A 20,567-nucleotide genomic window follows, 5' to 3' on the forward strand; every position below is an offset into this window, starting at 1 on the left:
TATCTACTGTCAAAGTAAGATCAAAATGCTCTCCATAAAAAAACCCCTGTAACTTGTAAATAAAGTTTAATCTTCATTAAAGATCAAAGAGGAAACAGTATCAATAAAAAATAATCTGCAAATTTGGCTTTCACTTTCTCCCAGCCAGCAGCATTTGGCCAATACTTTATCCTCTTTGAGCAAGTGCTACTTAAAAGAAAATGAAAAATGCTTTCATAATAAGAAGTGCTTAAACAGGAAATTCACCTTGAGATAATTTCCCAGTTAAAAAACTTAGGTTAAGCAGAGAAGGGAGAAGTGGAGTGGTGAAGTGCACAATCATTTCTCTTCCTCATGAACACCTTTAGGATGCTGACCCAAGAAGAGCAACTAGCTGCCAGCTGAGGTCAAGGTGATGGCTGATTAGTAACTCTGATACTAGCTACTGAAACTGAAAAGAAAGGGGAATAAAAGCAAAAGAGGTCACAGTTCTGTAGCACTGACAGTAACACACAGATGATGGGTGCTGTCAACATGATAAACTATATACAGGACAAAGCAGGACTCTTTCTCCCCCAAAGAATGCAACGACAACAACAAAATAAAAGGTGAATATAACACAGCTGGCACCTTATCGAGGGATGAGGACAAGGGGCTCCTCCTGAACGTTACTCACGGCAGTCCAGAGGACAGTCCATGTGTCTGAGCACAGATCCTTTCCCCCTTCCTCATTAGATATGCAGTGAAGGCCAGGCAGTGGCAATGTCTGCCGCTACCGCGGCGCTAGCAGGACGTTCGTAAATGCCGAGCTGTCCCTGCCAGGCAGCCCCTCGCTCCTGGAGAGGTGGGACTGGAGGAGTGCCGAGCAGGGCCGGGCTCTGCTGCCGTCCCCAGGGCGCTCAGTTGGGCAGGGTGTCCAGCCCCAGGGACGCCGCGTGCTGCTTGGCCCGCAGCCTCAGGTTCTCAATGCTGGTGGTTTTACTGTTCAGGCTGGGCAGGGAGCTGGAGGCCTGCAGGATGGGGGAGGACCAGACCTGCTGGGCGTGCGACAGCGACTGGTAGTAGGACTGGCAGTGCAGGGAGCTCAGCGGGGCCATGTTGACGTTCATGCCCAGGTAGGGCATGGCGGGCGGCGTCCCCATCTCGAAGGAGGAGTAGTGCACCAGGTTGTTGGTGGCCGCCATGTGCTGGCGGAACTGCTCCTGCAGGCGGAAGAGGCTCAGGGGCGAGGAGGAGTAGGAGTGGGTCTGGGCCAGGCCGCTGCTGGAGGAAGGCGTCACGGCCGCGCCGAGAGGGGACTCTGCAGGAGACAGAGGGCAGGGGTTATTCCTACAGGCTGTTCACACCCCAGAAAGGCTCAGGCAGCAGCAGGGGCTCGACTCTTGCACTGGAGGGCAAATGAGAGAGGGTGTGACAGCTCACTGGGGATAAATGCGTGCGTTTCCCATACGTGGCACCTCAGAGGGTAGAAATGGGGCTGAGCTCTCTGCTGCTGCTGCTGGGCACTGCTCTGCCCAAGGTCTAACCAGGGCAGAAGGTCTCTGTTCTTCCAGTGCTCAGCCCCCTGTCCAGTGCTGAGGACAAGAGGACAAGCCTGGGCAGCCTATCCATGAGCACCCACTCCACAGGAATATGGGACTGTACCCAACCACCAGCATCCCCCTTGCAAAGGGGTCCTGACCATCAACCTGCCAGGTGCTGACACCAGCCCCCCTCCAGATGCTGCCCCTCACCTGCTTTTGGGCTCGCTCTCTTGCAGTTCAAAGCCTTGCTGTCCACACCAGGGCTCTTGTCCACTTTGGCCTCATCCAAGGTGCTCTTGAACTCCTCCTCCCTGTCGGTCTGGTCCTCGGGCGCCGACTCGCTGGCAGACTGCTCCGACAGGGTGAGGGTGAGGTCAGTGCCAGCCTCGCTGGGGAGGCTCTGGACCTTCTCAGTGTCCGGGGTGGGAGCCTGGCTCTCCAGCACAGGCGGCTCCATCTTTCCCTCGCTGTGGCTCCCCTCGCACTCCTTCTGCTTCTGCAGCTGCTCCTTCTGCAGGCTGCGCTGCTTCTTCCGGAATTTGGCTCTCCGGTTCTTGAACCACACCTTCAGTGCCACAAACAGCAAGGGAGAAAAATCAGTGAGAATCCTGCTTGGTGCCAAATTCAGTGTCATTCAGCCTCAGAGCTTCAGGAGAACCCCAAGTAACGGGGTGCTGCAAGCCCAGTGTGCCCAAAGGCCATTCCACTTTGCTGGTCCTTAGGGCTCGACTGTCTTCAGTGAATCAACAGAAAACATTTCAAACAGACTAAAAAATATCCAACCTCTATATTGATTCTTTAACAGGCTCCACTGCTGGTGTTTTCTGGGGTTTGTTAGTTTTTTTCCCTTAAACTGGTCAGGCAGTTGCATCCAAAAAGAATGCCTTGCAGCAGTAATGTCTGATGACATTACATTGGCTTACAGTCTATTAAGTTTCTAAAACCATTTGGTTATAAGTGTATTAAAACTATGATGTCAACACTCAAAGAAAGTCATTACAGGCATAGGCTGTTGGCTGGGAACTGCATTTAGGAAAGGAGGAGAGAATCCATTATTTTTTTAACCTAAATCAGTAGACATAGATTAGAAGAAATAGATTTGCAAATCTTGCTTGTGTTGTTTGGTTGGTTGGATAAGGAAACAAACTACTTTTTAGATGAAAATGCTTTAATACTTATATAAAATAACTAATTTTTTTTCCACTACTTTTTCTCTTTGCAGTGAAGAAGAACGTCTTCACCAGCAGGTTATGAACCAGCACATTTCAGTAGTCAAAACTGAAAAAAAAGCAAAGAAAACCAAAAAGCAAGCCCAAACCTTGGCCCGAGATGTTATAAATATTGACACTGGTGGAAAAGAGCAGCTGGAATTACTTGGGTCTCTACTTTTTTGAGAAAGCCAGAAAAGCCTCCCAAATAAATAAATAAGTACCCTTCTGTTGCTGTTTCTAAAATTTCCCCCAAAGAAATGTGAAAGAACAAATGAAAACCAGCGTACACTTCAGACAATCCTAAATTTAAAAAATGTGCGCGTGGATTAGAAGTTTCTTGAGCAGATGTGTGGCTTTGGATAATTTTATCCTCCCTGCCCCTGCCTTTGACAACTTTACTGCCCCAAATTCTTTGGTTGCACTGGAAGGATCCTGGAAGGTCAAGGGAGCTGTCATCCCTCTGGGAGCCCGGCTGTGTTCTTTTAAACACCCCCACTGGCAAACCCACCAAACATGGGTACCTGGACTCTGGCTTCAGGCAGGTTTGTGCACATGGCCAGCCGCTCTCTCATCACCACGTCGGGGTAGTGAGTCTTCTGGAAGGTCTTCTCCAGGGCCTCCAGCTGCTGGGCGGTGAAGGCCGTGCGGCTTCGCCTCTGTTTGCGGTGCTGGGATCCATAACGTGCCTCCAAAATGATGTCTTGAAATGTACAGCCGTTGGAAGACAAGGAAAGTGGCCAATTTAATTATTGGAATTTGTACGCTGACAGCTGAATAAAGCACTTGCTAACATCAGACAAAACTATGGAATGTTTTTTCCAGTGCTTTGGAGCTAATAAAACACATACGTATGGATTTTGATGGTTAATTGAGGTGTCCAAAGAGATAAAATCATAGCAGAGGGGTTAAAACTAGATGACCTTTGAGATCACTTCCAGTCCAAACCCTTCTATGATTCTAAAGCCTGCTCTGGAGAGAAAACCTCTTTCTGTGACAGCTGTGAAAGCTGTTGAGACTCCAGTGCTGAATTTGGCTGAAATAACTCAATCTGCTCCAACATCAGTGGGGCAGGACCTGCAGATACCCAGTCCCACCATGGCATAAGCACCTTCCACTAAGAAACACAACTAAAAATGATGTGGGGAGGTTTACTCTTGTACTTCTTTGATGTCTTGTGCACGGCTCACTGTAGTCTTCAAGGCATTATATTGGAGAGCTGTTCTGGGCTCCGGTTCAGAGAGCATTTAATCTCATGTGCTTTTGTGCATTTTGCTCCAAAGCACATCCTTTACTGAGCACGGACACTCTGCAGCATCTGGGGTGGAAATACCAGCCAGGGCCACGTCCAACCTCACTGGTTGCAAGCCCAGAGCTCATGTGCTGAGCTCTTCTCAGCACAGCACCTACTCACAAAGTCTGACTTTGCAAACCAAGCTTGGAAAATTGAGGGCAGAGAAGAAATTCAGACTGAGGAAAATCTGAGGCCAACAGTTAAGGGCTTATTATTTTACCAGAGGCATTATTATTGCACAACAGTTAGTGGGAGTAGAAAGATCTTAAATCAATGAAAATAAGTTACTTGAAAATGAAAAAAACCCACCCTTTATTATGCAAGTTGGGACATGCTGTGCTACAGCCCTGGAATGAAACAGTCTGGCAAGAGGTTTGCTCTCATAGAGGAAATGCAGAAAGAGCAGTGTCTGGTATCATTTTTAATTCGGTTAAGAATGTGACTTCCAGTAGAAGGAGGAATGAATACACGAGAAAACAACAGCACAGGGAGAAAAGCTGGCACTGTCAGAGCCCAACGAAGGCTCTGGCTGCTGTTTATTTGCGCTTTTGTCACGAGCATCGTGACATGAATGTAAACAATAAACCAAAACCTGCTGTGGGGCCACCCCAGCACCACACAGCCAGGTCTCAGATCCACTGGCTAACGAGCGTAGCAAATCAGCTTTGCACTGCTCAAACATTCCTCTTCCCAACTTCCAGCTGTTCCATTCCAGGTCAGCACTCGCAGCGCCCTGCTGGGGCACTGCCAAAGCTGCGTGGTTCTGGCAACCTGGCAAAGATGTGATCAGGCTAAAGGTCTTCAACAATATAGTGCTGGCTGCATACAAGAGGATTCTGTGTTTGAGTTATCAGAGCTCCTTGGGGAGTTCAAATGCTGGTGATAAAGCTGCCCCTCTGGAGGCAGAGGGACCATCCTTGGGCATCCAGGCACCGCTCACAGAGCAGCCAGGCGAGGACAAGGGATATTCCAGCACAAGAAATGAAATTGAAGCTGCCCCAAAACGTTTTAAAACGCTAATATTTGTGTTTCAAGTACACAAGAAAAACAGGATAAAGGGCACTGGTTAAACACCCTACCTGCAGGCTGGAATATTCCCAAATTTCTAGAGTAGAGGTTAGACCTACCAGCTCCCCAGAGGCAGCAGCTCATGCATTAAGTTTGGCCACTCCAGCGAGAGGCAGACAGCAATTATTTTAATGTTTTAACTATGTTTTCAGGCTTTGTGCAAGAAGGAGAATATAAATTGCAGGTGAGGCTTTGCAGTTACCACCAGAAACCTCTGTTTTCTGACTTAAGGTCATTTGCTTTTGTGCTGCTTTATTCTGACTGTCCCTGGAAGGCAAATGAGATCTATAACCTGCACTGAAAGATATTCAGAAGTAACAGAATGTAAGGCAACTGCAAAGGAAAGAGCTCGTAGGTATATAATGCCTACACTGCCAATGATAAGCAGACAAGGGGACTGTGGGATTTAATTTGGAAAGTCTTCCAGATGGGTTATTAATTTTAAAGATAAGAGGTCAGGAAACCAATTGAATCTTCTGGTCAAGAATATGAGAATATCTTTTTTATTCTTTTTTATCTTCTTCTGCTTTAGCCTAGTTTGGGCCAAAGACATTAAGTCCTCCGTGCTCTACTCTAAAGATAGAGATCATGAACATCTTTCAAGAGATCCTTGCAGCTAGAAAAGAGGCGCCTTGAAATCCAAGGTCTCTCTGTCATCATGCCTTTGTGGACTGCCCACCAGGGAGGACCTTCCTGAAACTTCTACATTTTTTAAATTTTTTTTTTTTTTTTTTTTTTTTTTACTTCAGACAACTAGAAAGCTATTTTAGAACAGATACACATTTTCAGACAGTCAGGGAAGATCATTCCATTCTGGGAAAGTTTCTAGAATGACAAGTATGGTAACATTTTACTTTAGCTTCCCTGTCCTGGTTGTTAGATCTGCTTTACATCACTGCATCCAAGTCCAGACAAAAACAGTGCTGCTGCAGCTGTTGATCACTTGCACTGCAGGAGCCTGTGATAATCTCAGCCAGATCTGGATGTTTTGTGGCAGGCTGAAATTTAGAGCAGATATATGTGCTCCACCACACCAAATATTCTCAAGCCTCTACCCATTATTTTTGAACAATTATCTCTACCAAATTATAAAATACTGTCTGGGCTTTGCAATCCCTATTAATGAGAGCACCAGTGCAGTGCTGTTACAACCATGACTGAGAACAGAAAATCAGCCCAGATGCTCTGGACCAGCAGCTCCTGTCCTGCTGTGTAAATGGCACAGCCTGGGTAAAATCACATGTGGCTTGATTTGAGCTAAAAAGCTGTTTTCTGGAAGGCAGCAGGATCTGCAGGAAAGTGTCACCCAAGGCAAGGTCTAGGATCCCCAGAAAGAAACAGGTCAAGGTGAAACCCAAGCAAGATCCAAATGAAGATCATTTCCCAGAGAGAAAAAGGGGTTTTTAGGAAAGAAGTGGAAAATAGCTGCACGAAGAGACAGCATGGAGAAACAAGCTGGGATGGCAGGAGGTGGCTGTTGGGGAATGCAAGCCTTGGGTGCCTGAGCTGGGGAATCCAATTTACTTCATGATCACGTTCATTCTGCCCTTATTTACTAACAGGAAAGGGAAATTCTTTGCTGTTTCCTGCTCGCTTGTTAAAAGACATTTCAGTGTGTTTTTAATTCTCTCTTTTCAATCCCATACAGCGGAGCCACGTCCCATCTCTCCCCTGAGCTCCCCAGCTGTCGGAGGCCAGTCTGAAGCAAGGTGCCAGCAAGCACTGGAGGGCAGGTGCCACCTGAGAGCTTGGCCACAGGACAGCACTGAGGAGCTCAGCTTGCCCTTTGGCTCTGTCCCCCTGCAGAAGAGTTTCACCCAACGCAAGAGGCAGCGGGGTTTTTTGTGTTGGGGTTTTTTGGTTTGGTTTTGTTTTGATTGGTTGGCTGGTTGGTTGGGTGTGGTTTTCAGTGCCAGGCAAGGGCAGAAGCCATGAGTTGTTCTTACCAGCCAGTCTCTCAGCCAGGGTGAGGGCGTGCACGGAGGGCCGGTAGTCGGGCGCGTGCTGTGCCTGCTGGGCTGCCTGCTGGTGCAGGTTGTACATGGCGCTCAGCGAGTTCATGGCGTGCAGCGAGTAGCCGTTCACTCCATAGTGCTGCATGGTGCCACAGACCTGAAAAACATCACCCACAGCACACAGGGCGTTAGGGACGTGCTGCTCCAGCACCCTGGGGCCTCAGCAGAGCTTTGGAAACGCTCAGAATGGAAGCGCTGCGTGCGAGGCTCGTGTCTGACCTCTCAACCCCAGCAGGTTTTGGGAATGGGAATGCCTTCTGTGCACCTGAAGCACCATCAACACCAGTCCAGCTTCCAAAGTTAAAGCCCAGAATCTGACTATATCTCACTCATGCTGATCAAAATATGGGAAATTAATTCTCTTGCATACCACAATACAGTTTATCATATTACAGTGACTTTTAATGCTAGCTGGGATTCTGCCCTTATCACTGCCTACAGTGGACTATTTGTAATCCCAGTGCTGGAATGTCAAATAATGTTTCTCATCTGAACTCACTCATTTATAATTTGTTTCCATTCATTATTCATTTTTCTAACAGGTCTTCTTAAGAAAACACAAATGATATTGGGGGTGGGAGGGGGAGGGGAGAGAGTATGTGGTGTAAAAGAAAATAAATCTGCAGCATAATAGCACCAAAAATGTTATGGCTAAAGAGGGAATAAGGTTTGCAATAAATACCGACATTTCATAGCTCAGTAGCAAGGAAATTATTTCAGAAAACTAATAGCTTTTTTTTTTTTCCTAGTGTGGGCTCTGCATGAAACTTCAAGCTCTTTTTCCTTACACACCATCTGTAAAACTGAGCTAATATTGATCTCAAAAGCTGAGCAATGCTTCATTCATCCCTGTTGTAAATGACTGAGGGCCTCCAGGATGTCGTTTCTGCAGTTTGTAAGACATCAGAAAGGAAGTTGTGAAACATTACCCACAAAATAAATTTTTTAAACCACCGTTTACATCAGCAAGTCACCATCTGGAAAGTCAGTGCAATGAACAAACGCTCAGGGAAAGAGGGTCAGCTGGACTAACTTAAGGAAAGCAGACATCTTTTCAGGCAGCCTCTTAGAAAACAATTTAAACACTGGAGGAAGCAGATTATTTTAGGAGAAATGGTTTTAGGAGGAATGTGATGCACTGAACAGTGAAAATTTGGAAGAACAATTATCTGCTGTATTTCTGTACTGTGAAAAGACCTTAATATTTGTCTGTAGATTATTTATACCATGGAGGGACAGACTCATGGTGAAGAGGGAGAGATGAAAATGAATTGGTCCCACTGCCCCTCATGCTCTGAACATGAAGTGACCTTGTGTAACAGCCAGAGACCAAGCCCTAAAATGCAGCTGAATTTAGTATAACAGGGTCTGGAGCATCTCACGGCTTCACCCTCACATCTCTGCACTGTGGTGCCAGAACAGGGAAGGGAAACATGCAGCTGGAGTTTGGTCAAACACTCTGCCAGCTCAAGGATGACCCTCATGAATGTGAGTTCTGTTTTTGGGATTGTCTTCTCAAAGAGGCCACAGTAACTATAAACCCATAATTTTGGAATTTAGCACTCTGCTTCATTCATTTCCCCAAGCCCCTCGTGCCCTGCCCCTGCATCATTTCAGCACTGAGTGCCCATGGAGGGTGACAGGTCTGGGTGTGGTTACACACAGAGATTCTGACACACACCCTGATGCTGCTTCATCTGCTTTGTGTCTGGTCACCCACTCTGCAGTGACTCCCCTTTATTCTAAGATGAAATGTGACATTGGACATTTTCCTTTCAGGTGCCAACCGAAACGCAGGGATGCCACAGCTCTGCTCTAATGGAGCTCTGCAATGACAGAATTGTTTGCTGGCTCTCTGATCAAGGTGATGGGCTTCACACACCAACAGATTTTTGGCATTCTTGTCTATTTTCCTCACAATGGGGCTCACAGAGAAATTACAGCTGTGGTGTTGTTTTCTTGGACAGCAGCAGAGTTTTGCTGCAGGTGGCACGTGTTAAGGCACATGCACCACAGAGGACACCTGCCATCACCTGGGAAAGACTGACCTGTGCTGCAGCCTCACACCAACCTTGGTGAGGCTCATTTCCCAGGAGCATCATACCACCCAACAAAGTTGCTCTCTGCCTCGCTGTCACAAAGGCAGGACTGGCTTTTCTGGCCAGCACAGGCAGCAAAACAGAGGTTTGCAACTTCATTCTGCCTCCTCCCCTCTCACCACCTCACTTGTGAACCAGCAGGCTGGTTGCACCAGCTTTGGCCAGCAGGGTGGAGGTCTCAAAGCTTATTAAGCTCCTGCATGTTTCGTGAAAACCATTTGAGGACACAGAACCTATTAAGTGCCCTGGGCTGCTGCCAGACCTCTGTCCATAAATAGAGGCTGGAGAATCCACACCGGGGCTCAGCCTTGCCAGAAGATACGTGGGAGGCCAAGTGTCTTTGACTCCCAACTCACAGAAATGCCTGTTTTCCTTTTCTAATCCCCCTTGCATGTCGTCGGCTGTGTAGCAAGCTGGCACATTAAAGGAAAAACAAAGAGGGAGAGGAGGGGAATTTTCCCATACTGTACAGTCCTCCAAGGACACTGCCAGTGCTGTTGTGTCTGGAGCCCTATGTTTCCACTGAAACACTTGCTCCAGGAATATTTCAGTGTTTTTGATTGTTAAAAGATGATTTTATGTGTGCATTTTTGGGTGGCCTAGAAGAAAGTGCATTTAAAAAAAAAAAAAAAGAAGAAAGAAAAAAAGAGAAGGGCTTAAAGGGGTGGACTCAGGATGAGGGTCAATGCCTATCACAGCTTTGGTGATAACTGGCTAACAGCAGGCAGAACTTCCTACTCACTTGTGCAGCAAATGTATCATCCCAGATCCTGTATAAAAAATGAGGGAATTTACTGAGCGAAACGGTTCAGCCGGGTAAGCAAAGTTAACTGAGACCACAAATAGCTCCTGTTTAACTGTCAGCTCCGAGCTCACTCCAACCCCAATAAATTAAATATTTAAAAGACATCATGCAGCAATTTTTTTTTAATGGAGAAAGCCATTCATCAAGGCACTGCTGTGTTTCACAAGCTGTCGAATAGTGCTTACACTGGTTAAAATAATCTTTATATTTCATTAAGCAACCAAATAAGCTGATCCCTTCCCACTGGCTGTATAGATGGTTTTAATTTTCAAAATCTGCAAATGCATCTTTTATGTCTCTGCGTGGCTGGAGGGCCTGAGGAACAGCCACAGCCAGGAGGAGGATGAGAGCAAAGTTTGAATCCTGCCTTATGGAAGGGTATGGGCTTGAGCAGCTCTGGATAAGCTGGGAGGGTAACAGCATCCATCCTGAAAGAAAGGGGATTCCTCACCCTGACTTTGTGCATCAAAGATCATTGAAGAGTTGGGAGCAGCGAAGAAAGGAGATGGAAGCTGAGGAAAGGTGCAGGAAAATAACAGGTGAGAGAAGAACGCCCCTGCTGGGATGGGAGCCTGTGGGCTGATGCTGCAGCTTGCTCAGCACAGTGTGGATGCTGCTGGGCAGTGCCAGGCTGGCACCTCCTGGGGCTGTCTCTCCTCCTGCACAGCCTCCCAGGGCAGCAGCAGAGACTCTCCCACCCCCAGCACCACAAGTCCAGCCCTCTCCCAGCTCCCACATCGCTCAGCTCAGGGCTGGGATGTCTCCTGGCATGCCCTGCTCCAGACCCTGCTTGGGTTCCCACTCCTCTTTACAATCCTGGCATTGCTGTGTCAAAAACCCTCCTCTGCCTCTTACCTCTCACTCATGCTTTCACTATGGAAGACTCAGAGATACTGTGCCCATTTTTCATCCCAAGCCTGCAGACTTCTCAGTGTCCTGCCAGGATCCAGGATCCTCACAGACACGACATGGGATTCCCCCTAGCTTTAACTGCTGTCTATGAGAAATCCAGCTTCCTCCATTCCTGCACTGCTTTGAGGCCGGGCAATGCAGGATTCTGCCCATCCCAGACTATTTATTCCAGGGAGCCCACCACTCTGCTGCTAAACAATTGGCACATTTACCAGCCAGAAACAGGATCCCTGTTATCCCAGAGCAGAGCTGCACTGCTCCAACCACTGTGAGCCCCATCCTTCCCTTCCCAGCACTGGCCTTGAAAACCTCAGGCTCCCATGGAGTCATACAGCACAACTTATTGTGCACCACAAAACAGTGTGGCATACAGGGGAGATCTGGTCCTGGGTTTTAATATTCTCAGCTTTATACAAGGCTTTAGGTTACCAGGTTCAGGTGGTAACTAATAGTGGCATAATTTTGCATGTAATTCTGTCCTGAGAGAAGATGTGAAGAGAGCTCACCAGGTGAATACTCCTGCTCCTAAGTGGCTTGTGTATATGTGGAATTGAGACAGATCTGAGAACATTAATTTTAAAACGAGGTATTGAAATTTTCTGAAAAGTACCTGGCAAGAAAACATCCATATTTTTCCTTCTAACAGAAAAAAATAACAAACTAAAATATCACCAAAACAGAATGACAAACAAGAAGACATTTGCCCTTCTCAAGCAAACACTGTCAGGTGAGATGAGGCTGAGGCTGGATGCAGGACATGCAGCTTTGCAGAGGCTTTGGACCATTATCCCTTTTCCCTCCAAACAGTGAGCTATCCCAAACTCAAAGAACTACTGAGACTAAATTAAATTATCTTCACGAGATACTCAGGTGCCATCATAAAGGATAGGGCAGTGGGAGGGCTGGTGGTGGTAGAGAGGGTGTATGAGACCTTCTTTACGTGGAAAATAGCTGTATGAAAAAAAAAGCCAAATCTGGACTTTAGAAAGTGGCTTTCAAAAGGGAATTTCAGCACTATAGTTCATTGCTTATGAAGAGATTCATCACAGGTACATTTAAAGTTTGGAAGAGCACAGCACAGCCTCAGGTCTGTGCCCTGATGCAAGGAACAGCTTGAGCACAAGGAAAAGATCAGTTTAAAAAAAATCGAGCATGAAACAGAAGTCTGGTGAATTTCACTGGTGATCAGGGTTCTGCAGGTGACAGAAAAAAATGGGCGTAGCCCTGCAAGGTAAAAGAAAAGTTGTGGTCCTCAGCCTGAGCACCTGCAAAGGTGCTACAAATCACTGCTGGTGTTTATGTAAAGCACAGGAGCTCACTCTTCATCACTAACAGGGAAAAACAGCAAATGGTTTGTGCTGCAAGATCCTTTCTCCCTTATTACCACCAGCAAAAAACATCACTGAAAATAGAATCACAACAGAATATCCCCCCTCACCTCCCCCAGAGCTGTTCTGCCTTATGCTTTTATGCTTTAATTCCTTATTCAGAAGCACTTCAAATCAGAAAGATAAATAACAAATCTTTGACTCACATTCTAGAAAACAGGCTCACTTTATAGACAGGCATTGGGTTTATATGTATTTGGTACTGAATGAATTACATACCTAGGGGTTATGAATAAATGATCCTAGCAAGAGGTTTTCTTCAATCTTTTTTTTTTTAACATATCCTTAAATCTTTCAGATATATAAAGGCCCAGAATCACATAAGATAATAACCAACACGTTATAAATCAGTTTTGTTCCTCACGTGAGATTACTGAATGTCTAAGGAAACAATTTCACCTTTGTAGTGAATGAAATATAAATAATTTGAAATACTGCAACACATCATAGTTTCTCATTCAAACATCAAAGTCCAGGAGCAGCATGCACCATGAAAACAGGCAAAAAAGACTTTCCTTGTATCTGAAATGAGGAACTGAGAACAGCTCCCAAACCCCCTCAGGACTCCGCATTTCTGATCTTCCTGAAATATTTTTACACCTATGAAAAACCCTGGATTTAAATAAAGTTAATTTCTAAGTGCAGAGAGATATCTTAATTAAGCTGGATCTAGTTAAGCAAGTGACAATGCACTGAAAGCAGAACCTGAGCAATTACACCAATTCCTGCAGCTCACACTCAGCTATTCCTAGTGACCTTGGCAGAAATAAAGAGATCTTTTTCTTAAAACCAGGAGGATTGCTAGCAGCTGAAATCTGGAAATACTTCCAGCTAGGGACAGCAGCAGCATTTTTGGGTAGACCTTGTCAAATATCTGACTCTGAGGCTGTGCTGATAATGAGCTCAGAAACTGTGTTGGTAATGTTCATCTGTTTGTAGTGGAAACATTACAGGATGTGTGAGGGCTTGTAATTTTTGTAAAACAAACCTCAGAGCATCCTGCTGAGACAAGGAAGTTTTGTTGCAGGACCCTAGAAATTCTCATCACCAGGCTGTGAGCAGGTAACAGGCCCTGGCTGTCAGGGGCAACTTGCATCAGCAGCTGTGATCTTTATTTAAGGCTTTTGTGAAATAATTATTTTTCACCCAAAAGATAACAGAATGAAGTGGTTGATTAGACACTTCCTGCCAAAAGATTTTCCAATGCTTCTATTTGCAGAGACATTCTTCAGAGGGAAGGCTAGCTAGTTCCAAAAAAAAAAAAAAAACAAACAAACAAAAAAAAAAAAAAAAAAAAAAACAAAAAACCAAACAAACAAAAAAAAAAAAAAAAAAAAAAAACAAACAAAAAAAAAAAAAAAAAAAGAAAAAACAAAACAAAGATGTTCTAAAAGGCTCTACTTTTGAGTGGGAGATAAGTTTTAGGGCTTGGAGCCCAGCACTTGCAGTGTGGGGCCAGGAGTGGCATCACTAAACATCCCTGTAGTGTGAAACCGCTTGCTTGTCATAATTTACACGAGACAAGCAGTGCTTACAGATCAAACCAGGACAGACCTCCCTTCTCCCCTTCAGAGCAGCACTCAAACCTCAGTAGAAGCTCTTGGAAATTATATTGAAGTGGAGAATTTTCCCACGTAAACAAGATAAGCTTTGATATGAAAATTGCTTTGACTCTAGTTTCTCATCTCATTCTGCTTCCAGATCAGCCAGCAACAACAACAAAAAAAATCACACATTTAAGATTTCTTTGATTAACACCATAATGGAAATGGAACCCTGCAGCCCAGCTCTGCCCACACTGCTGCTGCACACTCCTCATCCATGGATATGAGATGCATCCCACTGCAGCCAGGCTCACATGTTCCTGTGCTGCCCACCTGTCTCCAGACCTCACAGCATCTCTGCCTCTGGACTGCCTGAATTCAGAACTTGGAGTAACCCTAAAGTACCCTGTAATCAAACTCTTGAATTCACTAACTGCTTAAAGGGTTTATCTTTGGTGTTTTTATAAAAGAAATACAACGAAGCACCTGCTCAGTTCTTCGCCTCTCTTCTGTGAAAAAGGCTTTCTTGAGAAGCATAGTTTTTTTTTCCCTAATGCTGGCAAAGGGAATTTTCCAAACCAAACTCTGCCCTTTCCCAGGGCTGCTGGAAGCATGAGAGTGGCTCACTGCCTGCTCTCTGCTCCCAAACAGCTTTTGCCTGCAGCATATTTGACTGCAGATTGTTCCTGTCTGGGAGCAAACAGAGCAAACTGACCATCTTGGAAGGCAGCCTGTTGGGATTCTGGTCCAGGAATCTCCCATCCCTGGAAGATGGAGCTGTATCCTGGAGGATTTACTTCATTAAGAAGACAAGGATCTATGGTTCTGTGTCAAAATATGTTTTTAAGGCTGTGACATTTAGTGACAAGGACCTGTGTCTGCCCTGAGCTCCACAACCACGACACTGATCTGACAATCTAACACTGAGCACTAACAAGGGAGATCAAACACCACAAGAAGTGCACAGATAGGCATCATAAAGATTTTCTGAGGCAGTTTAAGGCATTCCCAGCTCCTCTCCTGCTGCTCCCAGGCTGGCAGGAGGGAATGCAGGCTGCTCCAGGCACTCCCAGTGCAGTGCCTCAGCCTCAGCTGGGCTCCATGGGCAGGCACCGGGATGAGGCATGCAGGGAGGGTGATTTCTCCACCCACCACCACTACTCATCAAGTAGAAAGTAAGAAGTTGAAGCTGTAAGTTCTGGGTGTCAAGCTGAGAGAGTTTGGTATGCACAGGAGGAGGGGAGCAGTGATTTCTGCCACATTGCTGGAGCTCAACCTGCTGGCACAAAAGCACTTTCCTAGGTGCTGTCTTAGCTGATTGTGAGGTTTGATGCCAAGTGCAATTCTGCTCAAAGATGGTTTTAAGAGATTGAAAGAGCAAGCAAAATTTGAAAGCAGCAGAAGCTGAGAGCCTGAACTTGGGATATTTCTTCAAGTTCAGGTGGACCTTGCCTCTGCAGATGATTCTTGCAGCACTCCAAGCAACTGTCACAAAACACAGGATGGCAGCTGCTCCTGCTCAGATTTAAATCAGCTATAAGGTAAAATGACAGACAATACTACCTTGGTCTAAAAGAAAAAAAAAAAAAAAAATTCTGAAAGACAGCTCCACAAGCCATGCAATCCTGGGGGACTTCTAACACCTTAAAAGAATAAAACAGAAGTTTGAAGTTTTTCTTCTTTGCAAGTGGCAACACCAATCTTCATCCTACCAGTGAAAAAGATGCTCGAGCTCAGTGGCTTTTACAAGGAGGGGCTGGGGGAAAGACTTGTGGCACCTTAAAGCAGGGCCACAGACTGGAGTTCGGGCAGCAGTGCCGGGGGTTGGCGCACCACGGGCGCATGTAAGGCTTCCTTTCCCGTCAGCGTTTGGATCCCTACACCGAATTAAGCACGGCTGCCAAGGTAAGCAATGTATTTTGGCCACCAGCAGGTGATCTGTGCTCCAAAGAGCCGTGTGCTGTAAAGCAGGCAGAGCTGCTAAATGTGTGCTGGGCTCAGTGGAGCCCCTCGGCAGAGGCACCTCTCCCCACCAGGGCTCACACACGCCAGGAGCTCGCAGAGCTGCTCCCTGCTCTGCCCGGGAATCGGCACAGCTGGACACATCAGCTTCCCGCAGCTCCCTTGGGAACAGCGTTTTCTCCCTGCCGAGATCATCAGCTCGTCTCCCTCAGTGCAATCGCTACTCTTTCTTTGGAAGATCCTAGAGGAGTTCCCAAGCATCACACACACTTTCAGTTTTACAGTATTTGCTCTGGCTATGCAGAGGCTGAGTTGGTGCTAAGAGAGCTGTGCCAGCTACCCACAACTCCTGGTGAAAATACCCATTTCCCTCCCTTCGGAAAACTGCTGGTCCATCCAGCCCTCCCTCAGAGACTCTCCCCTTCCCACGAGCTGTAATTCCACCAGAACTGCTTTAGGAAACAGAAAAAGTCTGATCCAAAACCTAATGAAGTTAAAAGGAAAAGAAAAACCAACCGATTTCAGTAACTCTTAGAGTGAAATAAACTGATGGGAAAAGGTTTGGCTAACCCAGGTGCACCATGAATTAATTCCTGACTTTTTGTCTACATTTCTGAATTCTCCACCAGCACATTTTGATGGAAATTCCCCCGAAGTAGATTAGTTTATTAGTAGCTGTATAGGATTGGAAAATTTGGGATTTATTGAATCCCCGTTCTTCAGCATTTTCCATACTCCTATGTTTTTCCAAATGAAGCAAGGTAGCTATAAACGTTCTGCTCAAACACAAATTGTATAAACCAGCACTCAACCTTTCGAAAGGGTTTAAGCCCAGCTTAAACATTTGTCAGTGCCTCAGTAGAAGCATTTTCAACTCGATAAGCTGAGTTTTGAGATGCCCCTGAAAAACCACTGGAATCTCAGAAAACGTGGACTACTTCTAGCTGAGCAGTTTACCCATAGTGGCACCAGTAAAGCCAGGAGGCAGCTCTATCAGAAGAGCTGGTCCTCGACCTTCTCTGCAGCACCTTTTTTTTGTCAGGACTAGTTGTGAAAATGACAGAGCAAAAATAAACTGTTTGCTCCAGCTTCTTTTCATCCGGTTTCCCTCTTTCTCAGCAAAACATTCTTTTAAAGCATAAAGACACGGGGAACAAAACCCACTGCAGTCACTCCCTCTACAACTATATTGTGCAAAACTTGCCTGGCAAGCCTGCCTTTCTCTCTGATTTGTGGGAAGCTCCTCTGACTCCTTTCTTTGGTGCAGGCAGTGACACTGGCACGAAGGAAAAGCAACATCTGCACCAGCTCCGTGAAACAGAGATGTTCCTTCTGATACAGCAACAAGATCCCTGCTCGTGTGTGAGCATGAGGAGAATCTCCCATTTCAACATCAAGATCTCTTTAAATTATCAGAAAAAGCCGTAAAGTTGATCTAAAGTGTCTGTGTACTGATGGTACCGTTTTGGGTGTATTTTTGCACTGACTATGTTGGCGTAATTTAATACAACTTCTCATCAGCCATGGGGTAACTCAGGGTTGAAGCCATTCTTACCCTTTCAGGAATTTCGTGCCCACTGCAGTTCTTAGTTAGAATGGAAAAACTGAACTTAGAAACACAATCCAAAAGTCAAAGGGTTGTAGGTCCTAGCCCCTCCAGCTGAGGCAAATGGGGAAGTGGGATTGATTGGCATCAACTTACTCCTGGGTGAAAAGTGAACATGGAAGGGATAAGCAAAGCCAGTTCAGAGATGTGGTCAGGAGAAACAGAGCAGTGAGAAACTGCAGATTTACTCTCTGCCAGCGGGGTGTGGGCCAGGGGGATGTAAAACCTCTCATGCTCAGGGTGAGTCCCATCCTGCTCTCCCTAGGACAGGCAGAGAAGCGGCTCCCCCAGCCTGGGGAAGGTCTCACCCCACCCAACAAAAAGCAGATTTCGCTTCTCTCTTGCTTTGTGTTCCGTGCGGAGGTGAGGGAGAGAGAGGGTAAATAAACCCCAAACCCTCCAGCCCTGCCTTTGGGGAAGCGGGAGGCTACTTCAGACAAAACTGTTATCCATTAACATCCAATTATCACTTGGTCCAAGCCATTAATTATAAATCAGCCTCCTAATTGGGATAATTAGCTCTCTGCTACTTAATGTAGTATGACTGATGCGTTTGGAAAGAAGGTAATCAGTCCATTTGTTTAGCGTTAGGCGAACAAATCCAACTCTCATGGTTTAATTTCAGCCGCAGCCTCCCCCCCTCGGCCCACCATCAGCATTCAGAGCTCATTGCAGCTCCATTAATTGTTTGGGAATCACGGCGGGGATGGGCACACGCATCTCCGCGGGGCTTTCGGGACAGCAGCCCCCAGCTCGGGGATGCGACCGGACTCGCCACTCCCTCGGGAGGAATTGCTGGGATTTTGGGGAGGGGGTTAATTAGAGGGGACGGGTTTGAACCTGAGCGCGACCCCACAGTTGGGATCGTTCCTGAGCACCCCGTCACCTCGGCCGGGCCTCGCCTCCAGAAACCATTTCGGGGAGAGCGGAAAAACTTTCCTTTTTATTTATTTTTTTTCCTCTCCTTTCCCCCACTTCCTCTGGATGTCTCATTAATGCCGGCTGCTCGGCGAGCCGCCGATAGCTGCGGGACATGATTAGATATTTATTACTGTCATTTACATGGAAAACTTGAGCTAACCGAGTGGAACTGGAGGGGGCCGCCGGAGGGGACGGGATGAGGCGGAGCGGGGACATTTCTTTTTCCCCGGTGGAACCGGGATGCGGGACACAGCCGGAGAGCGGCCGGCTGGAGCAGAGGGTGCGAGGACAACCCCGCAAATCCCCCAGCCAGGGGCAGGGGTGTTGGGCCGAGCCCTCCCCGGGTCCGGGGCTGCGATTCCACCTCGCTCCGGCCGCGTTTCGTTTCGTGCGGGAGCGGGAATCCCACCGGGAAACGGGGGATGCTGCTCCCTCCCTCTTTCCTGCTGGCGGCCTCGCCGAGGCGACCCTCGGGGACACCAAGGACCTGTCCCGGGATGCGCTGACCCCTTTTTTCCCCCGAGGCGCCCAAGGTCGCCGCCTGGAAATAAATGGAAAGCGCAGCCGGGAAAAGCCGCCGATCCCAGGGACCGGGTGGCTCCGTATGGGGCTCTTCTTCCCCAAATAAAGGGACAAGCACGGCAAGTGTCGCAGTCAAACCCCATCTCCATCGGAGGAGAAACTTCCCCGAGGGCCTTGTTTCGGACTAGAGGAGCCCGTGCATCCGCTCCCCCGCAAGGATTCCAGGAGGTCACCCTCGCCCTCTCCTTGTCCCCTGCAAGGGGATCGGGTCCCGGGTGCCCGGGGCAGCCAGCACCGACTGGGGACACGGACTTTTTTCCGCTCAAGTGCTGGTCGCGGCGGAGCACAACCCACCCCCCTTCCCTATCTGTTATCCCATGGCCCGAGGGGCGACTCTGGCGGAGATGTATGAGATCTCTCGCGGTAAAAATATGCATGCGGATCCCCATTTGGTTAGCCCTATAATGGAGGTGTAAATAGGTTTCGACTGCGAAGCCCTTAATTTATCAAGAAGGGCTGACAGCGCAGGTCCGGGATTTATACACCCCTTAAAGAGGGAGAGCGAGGAGGGGGGGCCGCAAAGACCGGCCTGCGAGCTCAGCTTACAGGGGGCTCCCTGTCCGTTTTGCCGTCTAACCCCGCAACGGGGTGACGGGAGAGTGTGATTTGCCCTAGAAAGGTTTCCTAGCGCTGCCGGCATCTTCCGCGCTCAACTTCCAGCCGCCCCAGAAAGAAAAACCAATCCCGGCGCCACCCCGAGCGGGGCCATGGCCATCGTCCGCGGCTCCCGGCCCTGCTCGGGGGTGTTTCTGCCCTCGGCAGCTCGCCCCAGGCGGCGCAGCTTGCTGAAACATCATTATGTAAATAGGGGAAAGTTGCGCTCTCCTCCCGCGGAGCCCGGCTGGCGGAGGGATGCGCGTCCCGCACCATTCCCGGAGCCGGGTTACAGCCTCGCATCCCCGCCAGCTGCCTAAACCCGAACCGGAGCGGGCTGGAAGTTGGAGTCAATAGGGAACGAGGCCCCGAGCCGGCACTGGGGGTTTGCACTATTTATTTTTTCGCGATAGTTTTTTTTTTTTTTTTTTTTTTTTTTTTTTTTTTTTTTTTTTTTAGCATGGTATACTCAAAAAAAAAAAAAAAAAAAAAAAAAAAAAAAAAAAAAGTAAAAAAAATGAAAAAGAAACAAGGAGGGACAGGGGGACACAGAATCTGCTCTGGAGCCCGGGCTGGGCTTCTCCTCGGCGGTGCGCGCATCCCTGCCAGCGGTGTCTCCGCCGCCGCGCATTCCCCCGCGGACAGATTCCCCTTCTCGCAGGCAATCCCCAAAGTGCTCTCCACGCCCAGCCCAGCCGGCCCCGCGCGTTCTTACCTGGGGCGGTGGGGCAGCCGTTCCGCCCGCCGCGGGAGCGGGGACACGCGTGGGAGCGGCGCTGCGCCCCGGGCCGCCCTACGCCATCCGCCCGCGCTGCCTGCGCGCCCGGCGCAGCTGCCATCTACCGGGAGCCAGCATTGCAGAAGGATTTTTAAAAGGAGCTTCATAGCGACCCGGGAGCTACCCAGCAAGATTTTCAATGGTCCTCCAGGCTGTCAATCAAAACGGGGCTGCTGATGCACCCCCCGCTCCCCCCAACACTTCTTACTAGTCATTTACTCCAAGCCGAGGTGTAAACGCCTAATTAAATCTCTGGAAGCGGACGGGATGCCGGTGGAGGGAGGAGGGC

General features: G+C 47.8%; 1 protein-coding gene across 2 annotated transcripts; it reads right to left on the minus strand.

Annotated features, from left to right (window-relative positions):
- Positions 1–878: 878 nt before the first annotated feature.
- Positions 879–20,356, minus strand: DMBX1 (diencephalon/mesencephalon homeobox 1). Of its 2 annotated transcripts, XM_056497712.1 has the most exons (5): positions 20,216–20,356; positions 7,019–7,184; positions 3,235–3,413; positions 1,713–2,067; positions 879–1,279 (listed from the first exon to the last, which is right to left on the minus strand). In XM_056497712.1, the coding sequence occupies exons 2-5, from the start codon at positions 7,170–7,172 to the stop codon at positions 879–881; spliced, it is 1,089 nt and encodes a 362-aa protein (XP_056353687.1). In that variant the 5' UTR covers positions 7,173–7,184; positions 20,216–20,356. The 2 variants fall into 2 exon arrangements, with proteins under 2 accessions (XP_056353687.1, XP_056353688.1); XM_056497713.1 differs by lacking the exon at positions 20,216–20,356 and having other exon boundaries at positions 3,235–3,430; positions 7,021–7,172.
- Between the last annotated feature and the right edge of the window lie 211 nt (positions 20,357–20,567).

The sequence above is a fragment of the Oenanthe melanoleuca genome, chromosome 8, assembly GCF_029582105.1.
Source record: "Oenanthe melanoleuca isolate GR-GAL-2019-014 chromosome 8, OMel1.0, whole genome shotgun sequence".
Classification (NCBI taxonomy): Eukaryota; Metazoa; Chordata; class Aves; order Passeriformes; family Muscicapidae; genus Oenanthe; species Oenanthe melanoleuca.

What these genes read in the sequence shown, in the direction of transcription:
- DMBX1 (XM_056497713.1), bottom strand. Translation starts at nt 7,172, where the DNA reads ATGCAGCACTATGGAGTGAACGGCTACTCGCTGCACGCCATGAACTCG. An exon ending in TGCCTGAAGCCAGAGTCCAG is followed by an intron (nt 2,068 to 3,234) that starts GTACCCATGTTT and finishes GTGGCACTGAAG; the next exon opens with GTGTGGTTCAAGAACCGGAG. An exon ending in GAGAGCGAGCCCAAAAGCAG is followed by an intron (nt 1,280 to 1,712) that starts GTGAGGGGCAGC and finishes TGTCTCCTGCAG; the next exon opens with AGTCCCCTCTCGGCGCGGCC.